This window comes from Dendropsophus ebraccatus, chromosome 6 (genome assembly GCF_027789765.1).
Source record: "Dendropsophus ebraccatus isolate aDenEbr1 chromosome 6, aDenEbr1.pat, whole genome shotgun sequence".
NCBI lineage: Eukaryota > Metazoa > Chordata > Amphibia > Anura > Hylidae > Dendropsophus > Dendropsophus ebraccatus.
Window position 1 is genome coordinate 10,480,062 of NC_091459.1, and position 23,708 is coordinate 10,503,769.

The window sequence follows — 23,708 nt, forward strand, 5'->3', positions numbered from 1 at the left end:
TTAGTGATTCAGCCTTAGATTCAAGAAACGTGACAATAATATTTTGTATCATTAGAAATAAAACTTACAATTCTAGGTGAAGGCAGCTTACACTCCAACTAACTATTATAGGTGTAGTTCACCAAAAGATTTTTTCTTTCAAATCAACTGGTGCCATAAAGTGCCAGAGATTTGTAATTGACTTATTTGACTTCCAGTATTTAGCAGCTGCTGTATGTCCTGCAAGAAGTGGTGTATTCTTTCCAGTCTGACACAGTGCTCTCTGCTGCCACTTCTGTCCATGTCAGGAACTGTCCAGAGCAGCAGCAAATCCCCATAGAAAACCTCACTTCGTGCAGGACATACAGCAGGTAATAAGTACTAGAAGACCTTTTTTTAATAGAAGTAAATTAGTAAATCTCTGGCACTTTCTGGCACCAGTTAATTTGAAAGAAACATATTTAGTGAACAACCCCTTTAATAGACTGAGTGAAAAAAATCAGATTTGACTGAAATCAACTGTATCTCAGGTCTCAGCGGTGAGACCCACTGCGATCAATAACTTAACATTAATAACATTTCTAATGCAGTTTATTAAACCACTCTAGTAACATAGTAACAGTTAATAAGGTTGAAAGAAGACAAGAGTCCATCAGGTTCAACCTAGGGAAACCCTACTGTGTGAATCCAGGGGAAGGCAAAAATCCCTATGAGGCAGACGACAATTGCCCCATCACAGGAATAAAATTCCTTCCTGACTCCAATGGCGATCAGAACAATCCCTGGATCAACGTATCACCGGAAATCTAATGCCCATAACTTGTAATATTATATTTTTCAAGAAAAGCATCCAGGCCTCCCTTGAACCTAATGAATCAGCCATGGTAGCATCATGTGGCAGAGAGTTCCACGGTCGAATCTGCGTTGATGCATCCGCCTCTTTTGAGGCACCCCATTATTTTATTAGCCTTGGCAGCTGCTGCCTGGCACTAATCACTAACATTGAGTTTACTGTCCACCAATAACCCCAGGTCCTTCTCGGAAGCAGTGTTACCCAGTGTTTTATTATTTAGCACGTAATTGCACTTGTTATTTTTACGGCCCAAATGCATAACCTTACATTTATCCACATTAAACTTCATTTGCCATTACTCCGCCCAAGCCTCCAGCTTCTCCAAATCCCTCTGTAATATGATATTATCCTAGCTAAATCAATGTGTCCCTGTTATAGGGGCACTCCGGCAAAAAAAATATTTATTTGAAATCAACTGAGACCAGAAAGTTATATAGATTTATAAATTACTTCTATTTAAAAACCTCAAGTCTTCCAGTACTTATCAACTGCTGTATGTCCTACAAGATGTGGAGTTTTCTTTGCAGTCTGACACAGTGCTTTCTGCTGAATCCTCTGTTCATGACAGGCAGTGTCCAGAGCAAAATCCCCATAGAAACCTACTGCTCTGGACAGTTCCTCACATGGACAGAGGTGGCAGCAGGGAGCACTGTGTCAGACAGCAAAACTTAGCTTCCTGTAGGGCATTCAATAGTTGATTAATACAGAAAAAGGTCTTTGTTTTAGACTGAAAAGAATATATTGGAGTCTCTGGAGAACCCCTTAAAAATCTTTGGAGTGGAATTAAAGGAGACATCCCACCAACTATGAAATCTGCGGGCAGGCGGGGGTGGGGGGGCGGGAATAGCAAACAAGTTAACTCACCTGTCCCGTGTCTCGTAGCGCCACTTCTGGGTCCAGTTTGCCACAGTCCGGGGTCCTGCAGCTCTGCTAGCTGCGCCACGCCGCCCCTGTCATTGCCCGTGACATTGCTGCTGCAGAAGCTGGGTATGTGATGTATCCGGTTTCCTGCAGACCAACGGCACCTTGGTGGCTACAAGACACTGGGGACAGGTGAGTAAACTTGTTTGTTTATTTCAACCCCCTCCCCCACCTGCCTGCAGATTTCAAAGTTGGTGGGACTTCCCCTTTAATATTGCCATAAAACACAGCAGTCTGAGCAAGGGATTGAGTACCTAAATACCTAAACGGCAATTTTTTATTCTCATTGATTGGAAACCCTGTGTCCCACAGGAGACAACATGGGAACCTTAACATATTTTAACGCTCCTGCATTCAACAGGGTCGCGTGGTTCTTGTCGTTGGGGAATCTGTTTTTGTTTGCTCTTTGAGATTTGACCTGAACTGATCCACGATCGCCTCTTACTCACTGCCCCCCTTGACCCGTATCTGTCTTATGGTCTTGCATCAATGCTATAGCTTCTCGTCACTTTGTTAATACCACCTGGTACCAATTTGTTAGCAGTTGTTATTAGAGACGACTCTTGGGACATGACTTGTGTATTCTAACATTAACATTAAGAGCGTTGACTTGGCTTAACCTGTACGTTCTTATAATTTGTTTATTTCTAGGGTTGGTTTAAGTTATTTGCTGCTGGGGAACGGGAACTAGAATTTCCTTTCAGATTTTAAAGGTCTCGGTGTTCTAATTAGCTAATTATTTACTGTTAAAAAAAAAACTGTGACATCAATGCTCAAATGCTATCAATCGCACTCCACAACAGTCACTTTTGTATTCTTTTTAGTATATATATCTATATACACAGATTTGCTACGGATAGGATTGGCACAATAAATTTACAACATTTTCATGATTGCATTGTATACCTTCGATGATGGAACGTTTTGGTCATTAATCGACCTATCTCAACCGGTATACATTGGTGGGTGGTAGGAGACCTAAAAGAGCCTGACTCACGTTTCACCACTTGTGGCACCTTTCTTTTAGGTCTCCTACCACCCACCAATGTATACCGGTGGAAGAAGGTCGATTAATGACCAAAACGTTCCATCATCAATGGTATACAATACAATCATGAAAATTTGGTAAATTTATTTTGTCAATCCTATCCCGAGCAAAATTGTGTGTGGACATATATATATATATATATATATATATATATATAGATAGATAGTACTACTAGCCTATGGTATCTCTAGTAAGTATGTGGAAGAGCGTTGACTTGGCTTAACCTTAACCTAACATTATAATTTAATGAAATTTATGTCTATCTTTTGATAGGGAGATCCTGGACAGCCTGGTAATCCTGGTTCCCCTGGACAACCTGGTCCAGATGGTAAGCCTGTGAGTACTAAAAAATTGTTATACATATGCCTAGTAAATGTTTATATTTTATCTTGTTTCTCGTGTACACTACAATAAAGTACATGCATATTCTGTATAGGTCAGAATGATGGTTCCAGGACTGTAGGTCGCAACCCCCTGGGGGCCTAGGGAAGATGGTTGTGCCCCATTGAACCATTCGTTCCTTCTTTCGGCCGCCCGCTTCCCTGAATTTATGGATTTGCTCTGTAGTATGATCCATAACTTTCTATATGTTGATATTAGATGCTCTTCTAACAATAATATAAATTTCCTACACGACGTTTCGCTAGTTTTATTTCTTTTGCATGTTTTAAGTGTAGTTACAGTTAATCCACTCTGGATAGAAAACTACCTGTAAAGGAAAGTATTAGGCTTGTTTTATTACTGGAAATAAAAAGTCCATTTAAATCTCTGGGTTTTGCCAACTACAAGAAGGAAAGCCCCTTCTGCACTTTAGGAACAATTCATTGTTGCATAATTGGTCGCTAGGATACTGGACATTTTGGCAAAATAATAGAAAATGTTTCTTGTCCGGAGACAATTTTTTTTTTTATTAACATGATTTCATTGTGTAACTAATACTGTAATCATGTACACGATTCTGTTGTTGTTTTTTATTGATATTAGTTGGAACGTATCTATATTACAGAGCATTGTTTTAATTATTGTAGATTGTTCCTGATTCTTTTGGTGAATTCATATTGAAAAGCATGTGAGCCATTATTTATTTCTAAATAGCGGCGGTCAAATAGTAGATCACAAGATGCCATGGAGGTTACTGGTAGATCTAAAGGTGTCTATAGGCAGGATTTATCATGTGCGACTATTTAAAATAGCATAACATCACCACTTAGCTCCTGGGGCTGTACAGTAAGGAGCAGTGCATAGCTGGATGCATAATGCTGGGATCCCCTACCCTATACGGGGTTTCCTGCTCAAGAGCAGAAAGCTTCAGCTCTTAAAGTGACTCTGTAACCACAATCTGACCCCCCCAAACCACTTGTAACTTCGGATAGCTGCTTTTAATCCAAGATCTGTGTCCTGGGGTCTGTTCGGCAGGTGATACAGTTATTGTCCTTAAAAAAAAACAAAAAACTTTTAAACTTGAACTGGAGAGAATGGAACGGCTGCACATCCCATCTATGGCTGATACTAATGCCGCTAGGCCTATATTAAAAATCAACACCAGAGTGTCTGTATATGAATTCATCAAGCCATATTGCCCCGTGTACCACCGCGCAGGTCCTCTGGTCCACACGGGTCCCTACGCTAACTCCACACCGTGTCGGTCAGCGACCGCCACTCGTGCTTTGTAAGACCCATGTGATCCAAATTAGCAGGAAGCACCTGTGTACATAAAGGGAGGATCTCCTAGTGTTCTCCCATTCTACCTGCAGAGGAATCGAGAGAGGTAAGAGCTTGTTCACACTTGTGTTGCTTGGCGTCCACTTTTTCCGCCGGTGGCGCCTGCGGGGTTCGGGGGGGCCCTTTAGGGTCTGGTCCTGTGACAATGGGGTTTCAGGGCCATTCCATGGCCCCCCTTCTCTGCTTGCGCACGTTTTGCGGGGATTGTGGTCGCTGACCGGCACAGTGATGTTTCTTGGTTAGGGACTCATGTGTATCAGAAGACCTGCACGTGGTACATGAGGCAATATGGTTTGGCCAAATTATATACTAACTTCTGATGTTGGTTTTAAATGTAGCTGAATAAGCTTTCGTGTCAGCCATGGGTACGATGTGCAGCCATTTCTGTCTTTTTGGCTTGTGCATATTTTATGTATTCTGTCCCTTTTTTCATTGTGGCTAACACTCGTGCTTTGTAAGACCCATGTGATCCAAATTTGGCTTTTTGGCTTGTGCAACTTTTAAAATTGCAGCCCTGTGTTAAATTGGCGTGGCCTAGAGTACCCATGCGATACACCTCTGTCCCTCCTCCCCACCTTCCTCATCATTAGGAATGCCCCTAGAACAATTTCTGCTATTCATCACCTATGTGACCACGGCACATGTGCTGAATCGTTAAGGCACCCGTGCAGTGTTCAGACGGGGGATGAATAGGAAAAATCCTGCTGGGGGCGTTCCTAGTGATGAGGATGGACAGAGCGGCGTTGCAGGCCGAGGGCATACACACTGTAGGCCATGCCAATTTGACACAGGGCTGCAAGTTTAAAAGTTGTTTATTAAGACAATAACTGCATCGCCTGCCGAACGGACCCCAGGACAGATCTTGGATGAAAAGCAGCTATCCGAAGGTACAAGTGGTTTGGGGAGGCAGACTGTGGGTACAGAGTTGCTTTTAAAGAGTATTTTTTTTTTTTTAAGAGCTGGACTGGCCCCTAGAATAGTACTTATTAACCCATTCCCCTCATGAAGCCACTAGCACTACTGAAATAGACGTCCTGCCCCCCTAGAAGTTCCTTAACAAATAATAAAAAAAATAATAGAAAGCCCATTCACCTTTCCTCTGCTGCAGGGCTAAGGCCACCTCCTTCACTCTCCTGCTCCTGTATGGCGCACGCCTCCTCCTCTGAGCCGCGCACAGGAAAAGACGCATGTCACTCCAGTACAGACAGCAGGGGAGTGAAGAGGGTGGCTTCAGTGCTGAAGCAAAAGAAAGCTCGTCTAAACAGGAGCTCACCTACACAGGAGCTTGCCTACACAGGAGCTCGCCTACACAGAAGCTCGCCTAGACAGAAGCTCGCCTACACAGGAGCTCGCCTACACAGGAGCTCATCTATACAGGAGCTCATCTACATAGGAGTTCTTCTACACGGGGGCTTGCCTACACAGGAGCTCGCTTACACAGGAGCTCGCCTACACAGGAGCTCATCTACACATAGATATAGACATACACTTGTCTATCTATCTATCTATCTATCTATCTATCTATCTATCTATCTATCTCCTATCTATCTATCTATCTATCTATCTATCTATCTATCTATCTATCTATCTCCTACTTTTCTATCTATCTCCTTTCTATCAAAAAATAGAACATTTGTATTTTAGAGACTAGAGACATGTTCACTGTTTTTTCTTGTTTCATGTAATGGGTAATGGATACTTTGCCATAATATCTGGAGACCCATTAAACATTTTCTTAAGCACAAAATTATCTGGCATAGACTGAGGGGAATACAAATGAGTCATATTGTACAAACTTGAGCGTTCAGCGAATTCAAAAAACACACTTTAAATTGAACTGTTCGCTTGTGTGCTTGTGATATATACACTTAGTGGGCATTTTTTTGTCTAGATAAGCAATTCTGAGGTTTAGGTAAAAAGACATAATAAGATGACTGCTATTAGAAGAAAAGTTATAACTAGAGATGAGCGAACCGGGTTCAGGTTCGAGTTGAACCGAACCCGAACGTTCGGTATTTGATTAGCGGTGGCTGCTGAACTTGGTTAAAGCTCTAAGGTTGTCTGGAAAACATGGATACAGCCAATGACTATATCCATGTTTTCCATATAGCCTTAGGGCTTTATCCAAGTTCAGCAGCCCCTGCTAATCAAATGCTGAAAGTTCGGGTTCGGATCGACTTGATCATGCTCCAGGTTTGCTCATCTCTATTTATAACATATTTAGGGAGTGCATCATAAGATGTGAAACTAGGGACAGTGTATCTAGTCCTAAATACTGTGAAACATGGTGCCAATGACATGTAAGCACATCAGCATAGAGTATACTGTATATGACAACATATGGCTCTGAGCAAAACCAAATGTATGAAACCAAACTATTCAGTAGTTGCTCATAGTAAACAGACTGCGATGTGTATATTGCCCAGTACAAGAAGAAACTATAAATGATGATACACCTCTCTGATGGTATTGCGTGAAGGATGAGTCTCAGTTTTAAAGGGGTTGATCACACTGTAATAAACATTTTTGGTGTAATATAATGATATGGCTCCTACTTACAGTGAGGAGCTCCTGCTGTGCCCTGGTCTTGAAATATACGACACCCCTCCTCTTGTTACCCCTTCATTCCTGGCACTTGTGAATGGCAATCTCATCCATAAGATGGCCGAGCATGAAAGGGTATGTGTCCGTTTACAAGTGTCTGGAAGGTCAGGGTATAACAGGGCAGGGGAGCACCTTATATCCTTATACCAGCGTACAGCAGTTGTAAGTAGGAGCCATAACATTACTATTTAAAAAGAATGTACCATTTTGAGTAGTGAATTTTTTTTCTGTAGACAGAAAGCAACAGAAAGTATTCAATCTGAGCAAAAAAAATATAGTATATATAATTGACAACCTATGCATCAGATACATAGTAAAGCCAGCTCTGTTCAGGAAAATGCTATTCAGAAGCTAAGGCGAGCATTTTACTACCTCTTGCATAAATACTGAGTCATGGAATAGCTGAGAAAGTGAAGATGTTCCAGAACCACAAAAAAACAGTCTAGAAATGAGGCCACAAATTAAAGTTTATTTTTGTACAACTATCGGGCCAAATGTCGATGAATATAGGAGACTTTGCCATTAAGATAATTGTTCTACAGTCATGATGGTTTATTACACAGGCTTACGAAACTAGCCATTAAAAAGATGTATATATATATACAGTATATATATATATATATATATATATATATATATGTGTGTGTAAAAAATATTTTTTATAGGATGTACCTGATGATAAGACGCATCCAGGTTTTAGAGTCAAATTCTTCAAATTTCACGTATAGTAACAGCGATCGGGTATACTAATGAATTACAATCAGGTACACTTACAGTGACTATCAGGTACACTAACAGTGACAATTGGGTAAACTAATGAATGACGATAAGGTACACTAACAGTGACAATCAGGTACACTGATGGATGACAATAAATTACACTAACGGATGGCAGTCAAGTACAGCAACGGGTACAGGTACAACAATGTAGATGCATCAAAGCTTGCTGCTAGGGCCAATTCTAACACATTTGAACAGATTTCTATTACTTTACTTTGGAGAGAGGAAAATAGTGGATATGTCAAAATACTATTTCACTTCCCCTCGAAATAGTATTTATTAGAGTATATGCAAGATGCTGCTCAGTATTCACGATAGCGTAAATGTACAGGAAATTAAAGTTAGAAAATACACACAAATATATGTACATACATTTTTTTACCCCATTTTAGCCATATTCTTTAAGATACACATCATACCTATATATAGTATGGTTAAAATTTTTTATCCTGTATTGCTCTGTAAAACTGATTTTAATTTGCATAGCTTCCATTGGCCGAGTACCTTCCAATTACCATGGAGTAAAGTGCAATCTCTGTATAAAGACTGTAACTGGTTACTCTGAGATCTCTTGTTTCCATTTAGAATTGATAATAAGTTACTCTGTGTGGTCTCATGGTGGGAGATTATGCACTAATACATAGGGAATCAGCCAGCTGGAAGGACAGACTGCCAATGTGGGCAAAATTGTACCGAGTCTATTGCTTGGAATTTATAATGAACAAAAAAGAGATGTGCAATGTTCCTTAAGATTGTTTTTTTTTTTTTTATAGTAAATTTTTTTACAGATTTTTTTTTTTTTTTATAGATTATATTACTCTCCTAAACTGAACTGTGCTGCGTGATTGTGTTTTAAAGGGAACTAATCAGTGAATTGTGCTGATATGGTTCCCTACAGTATAGATCTACTAAGCAGCTCCCTGAGGCTTCCAGCTGTGTCTGCAGCTGTAGCGTTACATAGGGAAGAAGTCGTTTTATTCCAGCCAATGAGGCAGGGAGAGGGGCGACGACTGGTCATCTGGGCGGGAAGCCACCCATAACTAGTCACGGCAGTGTAGGGATGATTGACAGGCAGAGAGACCCTTTAAAGGGAATCTGTTGGCTGCAATTCACTTTCCAAACTGCTGACACTAATAAATAACTGCTAGGGTAAGGAGACACATAACTGCTAGGGTAAGGAGACACATGAAATGTTTTTATTCCCTGATGCAAATCAAAGAGGCTTCAGAAGTGCAGCAAGTTGGGAGTGAGGAGGTGATACAGTCCTTCAGGAGCTTGGGAAAGCCACTTTGACTCTTTGCATTGAAGAATAAAATTATTTTTCTATGTTCTATAAGCACAGACAGATGTCAACAGTTTGAAACCTGAATTAAAGCAACTCTGTACCTTCAGATAGCTGCTATTAATCCAAGATCTGTCCTGGGGTTCGTTCGGCAGGTGATGCAGTTATTGTCCTAAAAAACAACTTTTAAACTGACAGCCCTGTGTCAAATTGGCATGGCCTAGAGTGTCTGTGCCCTAACCACCCTTCTCCTCATCCTCTTCACCATTAGGAATGCCCCAGGCAGAATTTCTATTCCTCACTTGTCTGAACCCTGCACAGGTGCCTTAACGATCCAGCACATGTGAACAGAAGAAAACCTGCCTGGAGCATTGCTAATAATGAAGAGGGTGGGGAGGAGGGGGCGGTGCAAGCCTAGGGCACAGACACTCTAGGCCATGCCAATTTGACACAGGGCTGCAAGTTTAAAAGTAGTTTTTTTAGGACAATAACTGCATCACCTGCCGAGCACACCCCAGGACAGATCTTGGATTAAAAGCAGCTATCCGAAGGTACAAGTGGTTTGGGGGGGGGGGGGGACAGATTGTGGGTACAGAGTCACTTTAAGGCTGGGTTCACACTACGTATATTTCAGTCAGTATTGTGGTCCTCATATTGCAACCAAAACCAGGAGTGGATTAAAAACGCAGAAAGGATCTGTTCACACAATGGTGAAATTGAGTGGATGGCCGCCATATAATGGCAACTATTTGCTGTTATTTTAAAACAACGGCTGTTATATAGAAATAATGGCCGTTATTTACTGTTATATGGCGGCCATCCACTCAATTTCAACATTGTGTGAACAGAGCCTTTCTGTGTTTTTAACCCACTCCTGGTTTTGGTTGCAATTAGTGATGAGCGAATAGAGAAATATTCGAATATTCGATATTCGTACGAATATCTCCCGAATTTTTGAATATTCGATCGAATATTCAGTCCCATTAAAGTGTATGGGAACAAGTATTCGATTATTGAAAAACATCTATTTGGTAAAAACAGTAAGCTGGGGGATTTGAACGCTTAACGAATATTTATCGAATATTCGGCGAACTATTCGATAATATTCGATAGATCGAGTACCTTACTATTCTATCGAATATCTATTTGATCGAACAGTATTCGCTCATCGCTAGTTGCAATATGAGGACCACAATACTGACTGAAATATACGTAGTGTGAACCCAGCCTTAAAGGTGATAGATTCCCTTTAAATGAAGGAGGACCAAATACTGACATTGTAAGGCTATGTTCATTCAAAGCAAAAAAAAAAGTTAAAAGGCGTCCATTTCAAATCGCATCCGTTATTGCCGCATTTTAAATGGGATGATGGACGTCCTGTGCGCACAGTGTATTAAATAACGGACATTGTCTGCGCAGATGCCAAGATGATGATCATGACAATTATTCGCGGACGTCTTTTGCAAACACTGGACGGTATTTTTTAGTTTTTTCTTTTCCTCACTGTACTTACTATATAATTCAATTAACTTTTCAATTAAAGACACACCCAAAGGGCGATCAGCCAACCTAAACTAGACTAATGTACCAGCAGCCGTCATTGCACTAAAGGGCGGCCAGACAGCCAAATTACAGACGTTACTTTGGACTCAAATTGACGGATGTCATTTTATAAAATTATAAACGGACAGGAAAAAACATTGTGGGAACATAGCAATATAATGTAACACATGGCAAGAAATAAAGCCTGTTAGCTGTATATATGTTATTTAGTATTGTAGCAATGTGTCTCAGGGTCGTGAAATATCTAATAATAAAATGACATTTTCTTTTATAACAGGGAAGTCCAGGGGCCACAGGAAATTCAGGTATGCCAGGTTCACCTGGAGTTCAGGTAATGTTTGCAGATAATAATAATAATAATAATAATAATAATAATAATAATAATATTATTATAACTAACACTAAACACAATAACATAAAGCAAACAAAGGAAAGTTGCACTGTGGTTTCTATGAAAACATGATAGGTTTCCATACACTATTGTATCTTTCAATGCCATATGGAAAATAAACAGAGTACGAATCCACAGCATTGATTTGAGAAATAATTGTTCCCTCTAAGAGAGTGGTGGACATTGTGTGACTTCAGTTTATTACTGCAATGTGTTGAGCTCATTGTCCTGTTTATACTTTGTGCAGACCAGTGACGTGCTGCCCCATGAGCTGTCCTTTAGATTTATGGGCAGGTTTTATCAATTACCTCTCAGATACCATAGCATTATTCTCTATTCAGCTATAACATTCTGGGGTCGGGGATGGGGATTTAGCAAAGGAGTGCCGAACACGGACATGGCAAAAGATTGAACAAACAAAGGGTCTGTGCCAGGGGAGTAGCTGGGATTCATGGAAACCCATAGCAAAAAATGGTAGGGGCCCACCTTCCCCTATGCACAACACAAAGCACTGTATATACAGTGTATATATATATATATATTAAAATAAAATCTCTTGTGGCCAAAGGCAGAATCCTGCCTGCAGCCGCAAGAGTGACTGGCAGAGCAGAGAGCCAATGGCTGCTTGCTCTGTCAGTCGACTGTATTTAACTATACGAAATTCTCTTAAGCCCCTATTACACAAAGCAATTATTGGCCGATTTGTCAAATATCAGTCGTTTCGGATGATAATCGTCTTGTGTAATAGAAGACAATGATCAGCCAACATGCACAATGTCAGCTGATCGTTGCCTTTCAACATGTCAAAAGCTCAAAGATCCCAATAGCAGTGATATGCTGCCGTCGCTCCGTGTAATAGGAATGGCGGCAGCAGGCTGCTGCTATCTTCTATGGGCTGCCCGGACGATCTAGCGATCCCTCGGGCAGCACCCCCGCAGCTCCCCCCGGGTTTGAACCCGCTCGCTGCCGATGCGTGTAATAGCGCCGGTAGCGAGCAGGGAACAAGGAGAGCTGACCTGACAGTTTGACGCGGCACAAAAAAAGGGTATAAAGCAGAAGACAAGGAGATCTCTGCTTCACTGCTCTGCACTGATAACCCCTGGCCTCTGTTCTCTCAGCTTCTGCAGAGGTCAGGGATTATCATAGTAGTGAAGCAGAGTTCTCCTTGTCTTCTGCTTTTTAACCCTTTTTTTTGTGCTGCAGCATGTAAGTGAACTTTGTGTCCCTAACACACTGCAGTACATAAGGGGTTAAGCAGAAGAACACAGGATGGTTCTTATCCTTCCTGTGCATCCCTGGGCCCCATAGCTGCCTGGCTTGCCTCTATGGTACTTTAGCTACCCCACTGGTTTGTTGGGTTTATGTGGAAATACTTACCTTGTAATAAACGTTCCCTTAACTTGCTATAAGGAATTTTTCCTTATGTGTTGATGCGCGGTTGAGGAACCCATTTCCACAGAGCACCTAACCTAAAAGAGATGTGTGGTTGAAAATGATCTGCTTTATAACATAAAGAACTTACAAAACTGATAACTACACCAATTATTTGTAGGCGCAGGCTGTTCCCACACAGTATTTTTGCTCAGAATTTTGCAACCAAAACCAGGAGTGGACTCAAAACACAGAAAGGCCATGTTCACACAATGTTGTAATTGAGTGGATAGCCGTCATTTAATGGCAAATAACTGCTATTATTTTTAAATAATTGCTGTTATTTGCCATTAAATGGCGGCCACACAAAAGTGTGTGAACATAGCCTTACTGTGTTTTCAGTCCACTCCTGGTTTTGGTCGTAAAATACTGAGCAAAAATACTGTGTGGGAACATAGCCCAAATATGTTTTTTTTTTTAAGCTCCGAGCTCACACTTTTACTACAATTTTTAGGGACCACGTGGGCTACCAGGTTTAAAAGGCAACTCTGGACGAGATGGTGAAAAGGTTAAGTACTTTTTTTTGTATATAAAAAAAAACAACTAATTAGGTATGTGTGACATGGATATCCTTTTAGAGTACTCTGTCAGTTATTCACAGTGAGCTCCTTATCAGAATCTTAATGCGACTTGGAACCCACAATCTGACCCCCCCCCCCCCCAAAAAAAAAAACCACTTGATAGCTGCTTTTAATCCAAGATCTGTCCTGGGGTCCGCCCGGCAGGTGATGCAGTTACTGTCCTAAAACTTTCCTAACAACTTTTAAACTGGCAGCCCCGTGCTCAACGGCCATGGCCTAGATTGTGTATGCATTAGGCTGGCACAACCTCTCCACCTCTCCGTCCCACCCTCCCATCATTAGAAATGCTGTAGGCAGATTGTCTCTTATTCATAAGCTGTGTGAATACTGAACATGGGCTGGATCGTTAAGCAACTGTGCAATATTCAGACAGGAGAAAATGTTCCAGTGGCATTCCTAATGATGAGGAGGGTAGGGAGGAGGGATGGAGGGGTGGTGTAAAGTTAGGGCACAGATACTCCTGTTGGGCACGGGGCTGCAAGTTTAAAAGTTGTTTTTTAGGACAATAACTGCATCACCTGCCGAACGGACCCCAGGACAGATCTGGGATTAAAAGCAGCTATCCGAAGGTACAAGCGGTTTGGGGGGTCAGATTGTGGGTACAGAGTCGCTTTAAGCAAGCTTGCTTTCACAAATACTATAATGTTAATCAAATTCAGGATAATTTACATTACTTAGACAAGACAGACAAGTTTAAATAAAGTTTTATTGTAGGCCGATTCTCTTTGCTCGGAAAAAAACTGTAGTTTTTTTTCCAGTACATAAATTGCATATCCTCAAGTGTTTTCCCTAAAACAAGAACATTTTATGCTCCATCACTGCCAGAACTGAATAATGATCCAGATGGAGCCTATTACAGCATATGCAGATGCATACCAGCAGGTGAAAAAAGCTCAACCACCAGTAAAATTGTCAAGATATACTGTTCTACATCAGTAACTGGTTTTATTATGCACCAGTACAAAGAAATGCGAGAAATGTCCCCTATAGGTAACATGTAAAAGATATAAAATCCCATAAGCCTAAGCATTACATGGCATTTTTCTGCAAGGAGCCGTTCTACACTCATCAACAGGCTTTTCACTTTCCACTGGAACACCATAGCTTTCTGCTGGAACTGTGCCCTAGCACTGGAGCAAAGCTCACTTGATCAGCCTACAGTGTTATTAGAAGGTGGTAGTATGCAGTGTTGCCTTGGTGGATTCTACTACTTTACCCCCTTCCACCGCCCCATTGCAAATTAACATTGCTGCAGCCAATGCCTAATGCTGCATCAATGTTAATTTACTCTGCAGAATGACACAGGCGCAGGAGCTGCGCCTGTGTCATCTGCGGCGGGTCCCGGCCATCACTGAGAGCCGGGACCCGCCGCAGATGACACAGGCACAGCTCCTGTCAAGATCCACTGCAACTCTCAGCACCAGATCCGTGCTCTGGTGCTGAGAGTTAACCCTATAGATACTGCAGTCAGCACAACCACAGCATCTATAGGGCTTCTGACTGAGAATTCTCCCTCTACAGAGGGAAAATTCTCTGTCCGCTGTCCATCGGGGCTCTGGGATTGATCGCAGAGCCCCGATGGCAGCCATGGAAACCAGAAGACTCGGGCTTCTGGTTTCCTGGCTACGAAGGCTGGCGGGGGGAGGGAAGCTCTGCCCCCTCCCCCCGTGAGCTTTGTCCCCTCCCCTCTCTCCCCTGCCGCTGTCACAAGATTGTAACAGCGACAGGGGACAGAGGAGAGGGTGCAGACATAAGAATATCAGCTTATAGGATCATAATGATCCCATAAGCCGATGTCCTAAAACAACCTGGGCATTGGGGCATCAATGAGCCTTGGTCATGAAAGGGTTAAAGAAGTATTCCACTCAGGGATAACTTTTGATATGTTGCTGCCCATGAGACTAACAATTTTTTCCATACTCCTTATCTATTCAGTCTCCTTTCCCCAGTTCTGAGCTGCTGCTTTCTGTTGGAGAAACAGAAATCTGTGTGTAAACCTTTCTCTCTGCCTCCCCCTCCTTCCCCCTCCCTTCTGAGACAGTGGATGTAAACAAGCCCTTGACTGGCTGTATCTGAAACATTGTAGCTTCTTTGTAATGTTGGGAGGGTTAATGACCCTCCCAATATTACAAAGAAGCTACAATCTGGCAGATAAAGCCTACATCAGCTGTCTCAGAAGGAAGGGGGGAGGAGGAAGAGGCGGAGAGAAAAGCTCACACAGATTTTTTGTGTGAAAGCAGCAGCTGAAAACTGGGGGAAGGAGACTGAATAGATAATAACAAGTATGGAAGGAATTGTTAGTCTCACCATGGGCAGCAACATATCAAAAGTTATGTTTTGGGACCAGTTGATTTGAAAGATTTTTTTTTTTTTTGGTGAACAACCCCTTTAAATGATGTGTGTTAACATAGCCTTACACATTGGGCACAATTTTTTTTCTCAATTTGCATCAGGTGTGCAGTACAGCATAATAACTTTATCCGGGACATAAACCAAAACAGTTCACAGTTTTTTGGTACATGTTTCATGGAAACCTTTTTACTAAAAGTGTCACTGTCATAGTAACTTTCAAAATCTAAATCATCAGTAGATGCGATATAAAGCAAGTTTGCAATATACATTCATTATTTTTTTGTTGTTATCATGCTTTAAAACAAAGCTGAACTTACCAGCAATCCAGGTCCAGTCTCCTGAAGGAAGATATATAACAGCTATACTTACTGTATCCAGGTCCAGTCTCCTGAAGGCAGCTATATCAAAGCTATACTTACTGTATCCAGGTCCAGTCTCCTGAAGGCTGCTATATAACAGCTATACTTACTGTATCCAGGTCCAGTCTCCTGAAGGCAGCTATATAATAGCTATACTTACTGTATCCAGGTGCATTCTCCTGAAGGCAGCTATATAACAGCTATACTTACTGTATCCAGGTCCAGTCTCCTGAAGGCTGCTATATAACAGCTATACTTACTGTATCCAGGTCCAGTCTCCTGAAGGCAGCTATATAATAGCTATACTTACTGTATCCAGGTGCATTCTCCTGAAGGCAGCTATATAACAGCTATATGTACCAGAAATGCAGGTCCAGTCTCCTACAGGCAGATTTTTAGCCTTGTGCTGGTTGAAAAAACAGACTAAACACAGGAATTCCGGCCAGTACAGAGAGTCACGACTCAATATGTCCATCAATCACATGACTGCCTTCTCTCCGTGAGCGCTCAGATGACCTGGGATACACAGGACTTCCAGTTTCCTTTTTCTTGAGAAAAAACAGAGTCAAAAAACAGGAAGTGCCATGTTTTTTTATGATAACTAATAAAAAATAAAATAATAAATGTAAATTGCAAACTTGCTTTATTTCACATCTACTGTTGATTTAGGTTATAACGACAGGGACACTGTAATTCACTACAGTGAATTTTTTTTTAAAGATTCTTTCTTTTACATTATGCCTATGAAGTTTTTTATTAGTTCATTGTGAAGACATAAAACCATTTAGCCAACTAAAAGGTAGTCTAAATTTAGACAATATTTATAGATGTGCCAAATTCATCAAACAGCATAGGCCTCTGTTAGAAATGTCATACATTCTTAGGCTGTCTAGTCTACGTTTCTACTTTCTTAGCATTAGAAAGTTTTAGTAAATCTAGTCAGTGTCGGACTGGGGTATCTGGGGCCCATCAGAGGAAATGATCCTGGGGGCCCATCAATGAAGAACCAGTGAGAAACGACTTGTCAAACAGCATTAGTGCAGGTTATAACACTGGGGGCCCACCGGAGGATTCTCCGATTCTCCGGTGGGCCAGTCCGACACTGCCCAGAATATCCCAATATGTGGTATAAACTACATAGGTTATGGTGCTACTACCTGAACTGTAGTACTTGATATCTTCTTGAAAAGAATGTATTACCAGGTTAGTCCATACTAAGCTGGTAGTATGCTGTGATAGCACTGGTGACCCTGATTGCATTGGTGCCTTTCTTTTTCTAGCTCCATAAAACAGTAATATGCTAATTGGTAGTTTACCTTCACTGAGGGTGTTCTCTAATGCAGATTTGATGGCGCAGATATCAATGAAATTAAATGACTGAACACAGTATCAAATCTGCTGCGGAACCTGTACGAGTGAACGCACCTTTATGTCATATTTTACTGTGTTTACTGTATACTGTATAAGATTTTTTAAGTACTTTTTTTTAAAATCTAGGGTGAACGTGGAATTCCTGGTTTTCCAGGGCAGCATGGACAGCCAGGGTCAAAGGTCAGATGTTTTTTTATTTTTACTTAAATATCTATCTATCTATCTATCTATCTATCTATCTATCTATCTATCTAAACGAAGAGATCTGCAGCACGTCCTTCAATGTTAAAAGCCAAGTGTTTTGATAAAACACAGCCTGTAACACCACACAGCACACTGTATTCTCTACCTGTAACACCACACAGCACGCTGTATTCTCTACCAGTAACACCACACAGCACACTGTAATCTCTACCTGTAACACCACACAGCACACTGTATTCTCTACCTGTAACACCACACAGCACGCTGTATTCTCTACCTGTAACACCACACAGCACACTGTATTCTCTACCTGTAACACTACACAGCACGCTGTATTCTCTACCTGTAACACCACACAGCACACTGTATTCTCTACCTGTAACACCACACAGCACACTGTATTCTCTACCTGTAACACTACACAGCACACTGTATTCTCTACCTGTAACACCACACAGCACGCTGTATTCTCTACCTGTAACACCACACAGCACGCTGTATTCTCTACCTGTAACACCACACAGCACACTGTATTCTCTACCTGTAACACCACACAGCACACTGTATTCTCTACCTGTAACACCACACAGCCCGCTGTATTCTCTACCTGTAACACCACACAGCACGCTGTATTCTCTACCTGTAGCACCACACAGCACACTGTATTCTCTACCTGTAACACCGCACAGCACGCTGTATTCTCTACCTGTAACACCACACACCACACTGTATTCTCTACCTGTAACTTAACTACACCAAAAGTCCTCCCAGTTGCACCTAGTTGGGTGCTTTCCTAACCTGTGCCAGCACATGTGCCTTGACCATCTTGGTCTGGGTCAGCAAAATTGTATTGAGGAACACCACCCGGCTGTTGCCCATAATTTGGCATAATGTTGAGATTAGCCAGCCCCAGAAGCATCCATGCATGCTGCCTCTGCTGTTTCCTGTCCATGTCTGTGCCCCTGCAAAAATGCTTGAGTTTCCCATTGACTTCAATGGGATCCGTTACTCGACACAAGCACCCAAGTATCGAGAAATATAGGTCTCGAGTATCGAGTACCTGGAGTTCCCCTTTAATGCTATACATTACCAGATCGCTCACTTATATAAGCTGTCACATTTCTGGTCATCACATAGTAAATGTCTTCCTTTCTGCCTTGCAGAACATTGCATAACACCATGCTCTTCAGCACCTTGTTCTTCTCCTGTTCTCCACCTAGAAACAGTTTTTAATATAGAATAGGCTATGTTCAGACTATGATGTTTCCTCTCCACTTTTGAAAGGAACATATGATGTCTGTCATTTAGCTGTTTGGCCGCCCGTCAGGCCCAAGATTCCCCCTCACCTCTTTAAGGTGGACTGCTCATACTTGATCTTCTAAAATTTAGCTCCAATGGTCAGCAGTATTTGTTTCAAATTAATTTAGGGTGAGCGAGGACATAAAGGAGAGAAGGGGATTGGCGGAGTCGATGGAAAAAAGGTAAACTCTATTTTTTTCATGTACTTTTACAATAATAAGTGATTCCTTTTAAATCTCAAGTAAACTAGTTTTCCCTGAAGTAATATTTTTTTTCTTTTATGCAGTGAATTGTACAACTGTCCTTCTAAATATAGTAACTTTCTTGTGGAAACGTCTGACTGTTTTGAATGTATTAAATAAAAACATCTGCTAGATTTCATTCACAGGGTTGTACTACTGATCATTACGGTACAGATGCTTAAAGTGTCACTGCTGTTATAACTTTCAAAACCGAAATCAACAGTAGATGTGATATAAAGCAAAAGACTAAAAAGCTTCAGGGGACTGGACCTGGATACAGTAAGTATAGCTGTTATATAGCTGCGTTCAGGAGACTGGACCTGGATACAAGTATAGCTGTTATATAGCTGCCTATAGGAGACTGGACCTGGATACAGTAAGTATAGCTGTTATATAGCTGCCTTCAGGAGACTGGACCTGGATACAGTAAGTATAGCTGTTATATAGCTGCCTTCAGGAGACTGGACCTGGATACAGTAAGAATAGCTGTTATATAGCAGCCTTCAGGAAACTGGACCTGGATACAGTAAGTAAAGCTGTTATATAGCTGCCTTCAGGAGACTGGACCTGGATACAGTAAGTATAGCTGCTATATAGCTGTCTTTATGGGACTGGACCTGGATATAGTAAGTATAGCTGTTATATAGCTGCCTTCAGGAGACTGGACCTGGATATAGTAAGTATAGCTGTTATATATCTGCCTTCAGGAGACTGGATCTGGATTGCTGGTAAGTATAGCTTTGTTTTACAGCAAATAAAAAAAAATTATGTAATTTGCAAACTTGCTTTATCTGACATCTACTGCTGATTTACTTTTGTACAACACATACGCTTTAAGGCTGGGTTCACACTACATATATTTCAGTCAGTTATTTCAATATAACAGCCATTGTTTTAAAATAACAGCAAATATTTCAACATTGTGTGAACAGATCCTTTCTGTGTTTTTAATCCACTCCTGGTTTTGGTTGCAATATGAGGACCACAATACTGACTGAAATATACGTAGTGTGAACCCAGCCTAAAAGGGAACACCTACAACTAGATCTGCTCCAATGTTATATTAATCTGTACTGAGGGTTTTCATACTGATTCATAAGTAATTCAGTAGCAATTGACATATATTCCATCACATCTCTAAGGAGGAATGAAGTGCCATACCAAGAACACATAGGGAATGCATACTGAGACACCGTACAACAGAGCAGAATGATAACTCCTGGTGTAGCTGAGCTGCCCATGTGCCCTCTCTGAAATGCATGCCAGCTTAGTGCAGACATAGTGTTCAGCAGCAATTTATACCTAGGTGCAGTCAGGCAGAGGGAAAAATTCCTTTCTGACTTGAAATATATATATATATATATATATATATATATATACACACACACACACATATATATATATATATATATATATATATATATATATATCATTTTCCTGCACATTAGGCTCTGTTCACACAGAGCAAAACTGGCAGAATTCCGCCAGCCTCTGTGTCATTATGACAGTCTATTGGCAGCCTGCGTGCCTCCTCTCTCTCCATCTGTCCGCGCTGAAAAATGGACATGTGATGAGTTGCGCGAGCCTGTCATTATGACACAGAGGCTGGCGGGATTCTGACAGTTTTACTCCGTGTGAACGGAGCCTAAGACTACTTTTTTATCCCAGGAAAATCTTCTCAAAACTTAGGGTTCCGTCTTATACGCTGGATCTTGTCTTATAAGGTGGGCGCTGAAAAACAAAGTGGCTAGCTCAGGCAAAAAGCGTGATTTTGTGATTCTTGTGAATTACAGCCTGTTGAAAGTTTTATTAGCATGTCACAATGTTGCATTGAATTTTCATCAGGATAAATTCCTTAAAGGAATACTCCAGTGGGAATTTTTTTTTTTAAGTCAAGTGGTGTCAAGTTATACAGATTTGCAATTTACTTCTATTACAACATCTCAAGCCTTCACTACTTAGCAGCTGCTGTATGCCCTGCAGGAAGGGATGTTTTTTCCCAATCTGATATTGTGCTCTCTGCTGTCAAAAGCAGAACAGGTTTTCTATGAAGATTTGCTACTGCTCTGTAACATTTTTAACTAGTTTTATGAAAAAAGTTTATTAGAAAGTTGTGACAGACGTTCCATGCAAGTTTCCAGATATTAGTATTCGTGATGATGGTGGTGCAGTAATCATAAATATAAGTGTATAAGTACAGTATGTGCCTTATTTATTAAAAACTAGAGATTTTCTTAATTTCATATTGTCTATTACAATAAATTGTGAATAACGTTTTAAATAACACATGTATTGTTTAGGGATCCAAAGGAGACAAAGGAAGTAATGGGTCCACTGGAAAGCCTGGAAGACCTGTAAGTATATCTACACGGACAAATTACCCATTCAATTCCTCAAATAGTATATTATATATACTATATATACTATATATACAAATAGTTTTTATTCTTCATCTTTCGGGTTAACAGGGAGAGCCAGGAATACACGGAAAAGATGGCAACCCAGGATATCATGGAGAAAAGGTAAATTGAAAATGTAATGTAGTAAGCAATCTGATTACAGAGCACTGTGCATTTAGCATATCGTCAGAATTGTAAATTAAAGGGGTATTCTTATTCCAACTAATATATTTAAATTTGTAGGACACGTCAAGTTAAATGTTGTGGCAAATACATTTAGTACTTTGGGCAGGACGCTTTATTTTTTAAATACCCATGGGGGGGGAAGGGGGATGTTCTAAGTTGAAAAAAAAATAGCAGTCCCACCACAGACTGGTTTGTAGACCAGGAATCCGGGGGCCGTGCTCCAGAGATCAGGGTGGTGGAATACAAGCAGCAGTGCAGGAGCCAGGGAGGTAAGTGGATGCTGTTTTTTCACCACTTCCCAGACATTTTAAAGCGACTCTGTATCCACAATCTGGACCCCCCCCCCAAACCACTTGTACCTTCGCATAGCTGCTCTTAATCCAAGATCTGTCCTGGGGTCCGTTCAGCAGGTGATGCAGTTATTGTCCTAGAAAACAACTTTTAAACTTGCAAATCTGTGTGCCCAAGCCTTGCACCACCTCTCCATCCCTCCTCCCCACCCTCATCATCATTAGGATGCCCCTGGACAGGAGTTCTCCTGCTCATCACCTGTGTGAGCACGACACATGTGCTGGTTCGTTTAGGAACCTGTGCAGTGTTCACACAAGTGATGAATAGGAAAAATACTGCCCAGGGCCATTCCTAATGAAGAGGAGGGCGGGGAGGAGGGCCAGAGAGGCGGTGCAAGCCTGGGCACACATACTCTAGGCCACGCCAATTTGACACAGAGCTGCAAGTTTAAAAGTTGTTTTTTTAGGACAATAACTGCATCACCTGCCGAACGGACCCCAGGACAGATCTGGGATTTAAAGCAGCTATCCGAAGGTACAAGTGGTTTGGGGGGAGGCAGATTGTGGGTACAGAGTCGCTTTAATGTATTTAAACTATATTTTAACTATATTAGTTGAGATAGGAATACTCCTTTTGTGTTGGATACTATTGATCGTCAAAAAGATTTTATTTGTATTGTTTTTTCAAAACATGTAGATATTGTATAAAAATTTTTACTGCTATGGGGAACATTTATCAAGACCTCGCTTACTCGTACAACGTTCTTAAATAAAGCCTCGTCCCCATTCAGGCAGGACCTGTGCCTGTTGCAGGATGGGTGCAGAAATCTACACCTGCTTCGGAGCACCATAGATTGAACTCTATGCCAGGAGCTACAATTTACACACTAAGCCCTATGTACTTTCTAAAAAGTGTTAAAAGAGAGGGTTAAATTGCAAAACAGGCATGCAAAAAGTGTGGTGGGGGGAAAATGCAGTGTCAGCATTTTTGCTTAATTTCTATATTTCATAAAAAATACATATGCACAAGACTTGCAAAATATTTAGTAAACAGAGTTCTCGTTTTTAATCTTGAATGAATTAGAGGTTATAAACATTTTTTTTAAGAGAACATATTTTATATAAATTTGTTTGCAATAGAGTATATGTTCAGTTTATATACTACCCTCGTGTTTAATGCTAACTTTCACGTATGTGTTATGTATCTTGGATGGAATCCTGCCTGGCGTTTAATCGTCGTGTGTATAAGGGGATTAAATTGCATCTCTATGTTTTAGGAGGTTTTAAAATATGAGTAAATACAAACTTGTTAAAAACACTGTAAGATGTTATAGAGGTAACATCTCTATCAGTAATAGTCATGCAACCTTTTTGTTTGTTTTTGTTTTGTGGTCTGAAAGTAACAAAAATGTTGGAGTATTTTCCAATGTTCTCATGATGTTATATCTCCGCACAATATGGAATAACCTATTCATAGCCCTAGTTTTAATATCTAACACACCATGAATTTGACATATTTTTAATTAAAGGGAAACTAATAGCAGATTAGAAGCACCTTACTAGCTGGCATGTCCTTATAGTGCATGGGAAGCCAAGAACGAAGGTAATTTTCTCACCTTGATTCTTTGCTTTACTCACTATGCAAATGAGGTGGTTTGGTGCATTGAAACAGGACTACCACCCTCAATGTACCCATATGCCCCATTGCCCCGCCCCTCCAGCGAGTTAAAGGGGTTGTCCAGTGTAACTATTTTTCTTTCAAATCAACTGGTGTCAAAAAGTTTTATAGATTTGTAATTTACTTCTATTAAAAAAATCGCAAATCTTCCCATATTTATAAGCTGCTGTGTG

At 40.9% G+C, this 23,708-nt stretch overlaps 1 protein-coding gene across 1 annotated transcript in view; it reads left to right on the forward strand.

The window, feature by feature from the left end:
- The window catches only part of COL21A1 (collagen type XXI alpha 1 chain), a 126,366-nt gene that overhangs the window by 74,581 nt on the left and 28,077 nt on the right, over positions 1-23,708 (forward strand). Inside the window, exons 10-16 of the mRNA XM_069973415.1 lie at positions 3,075-3,137; positions 11,030-11,083; positions 13,029-13,082; positions 17,364-17,417; positions 18,869-18,922; positions 21,283-21,336; positions 21,451-21,504. Of these exons, the coding sequence (XP_069829516.1) occupies positions 3,075-3,137; positions 11,030-11,083; positions 13,029-13,082; positions 17,364-17,417; positions 18,869-18,922; positions 21,283-21,336; positions 21,451-21,504 (387 nt within the window). The remainder of the gene's footprint in view (positions 1-3,074; positions 3,138-11,029; positions 11,084-13,028; positions 13,083-17,363; positions 17,418-18,868; positions 18,923-21,282; positions 21,337-21,450; positions 21,505-23,708) is intronic.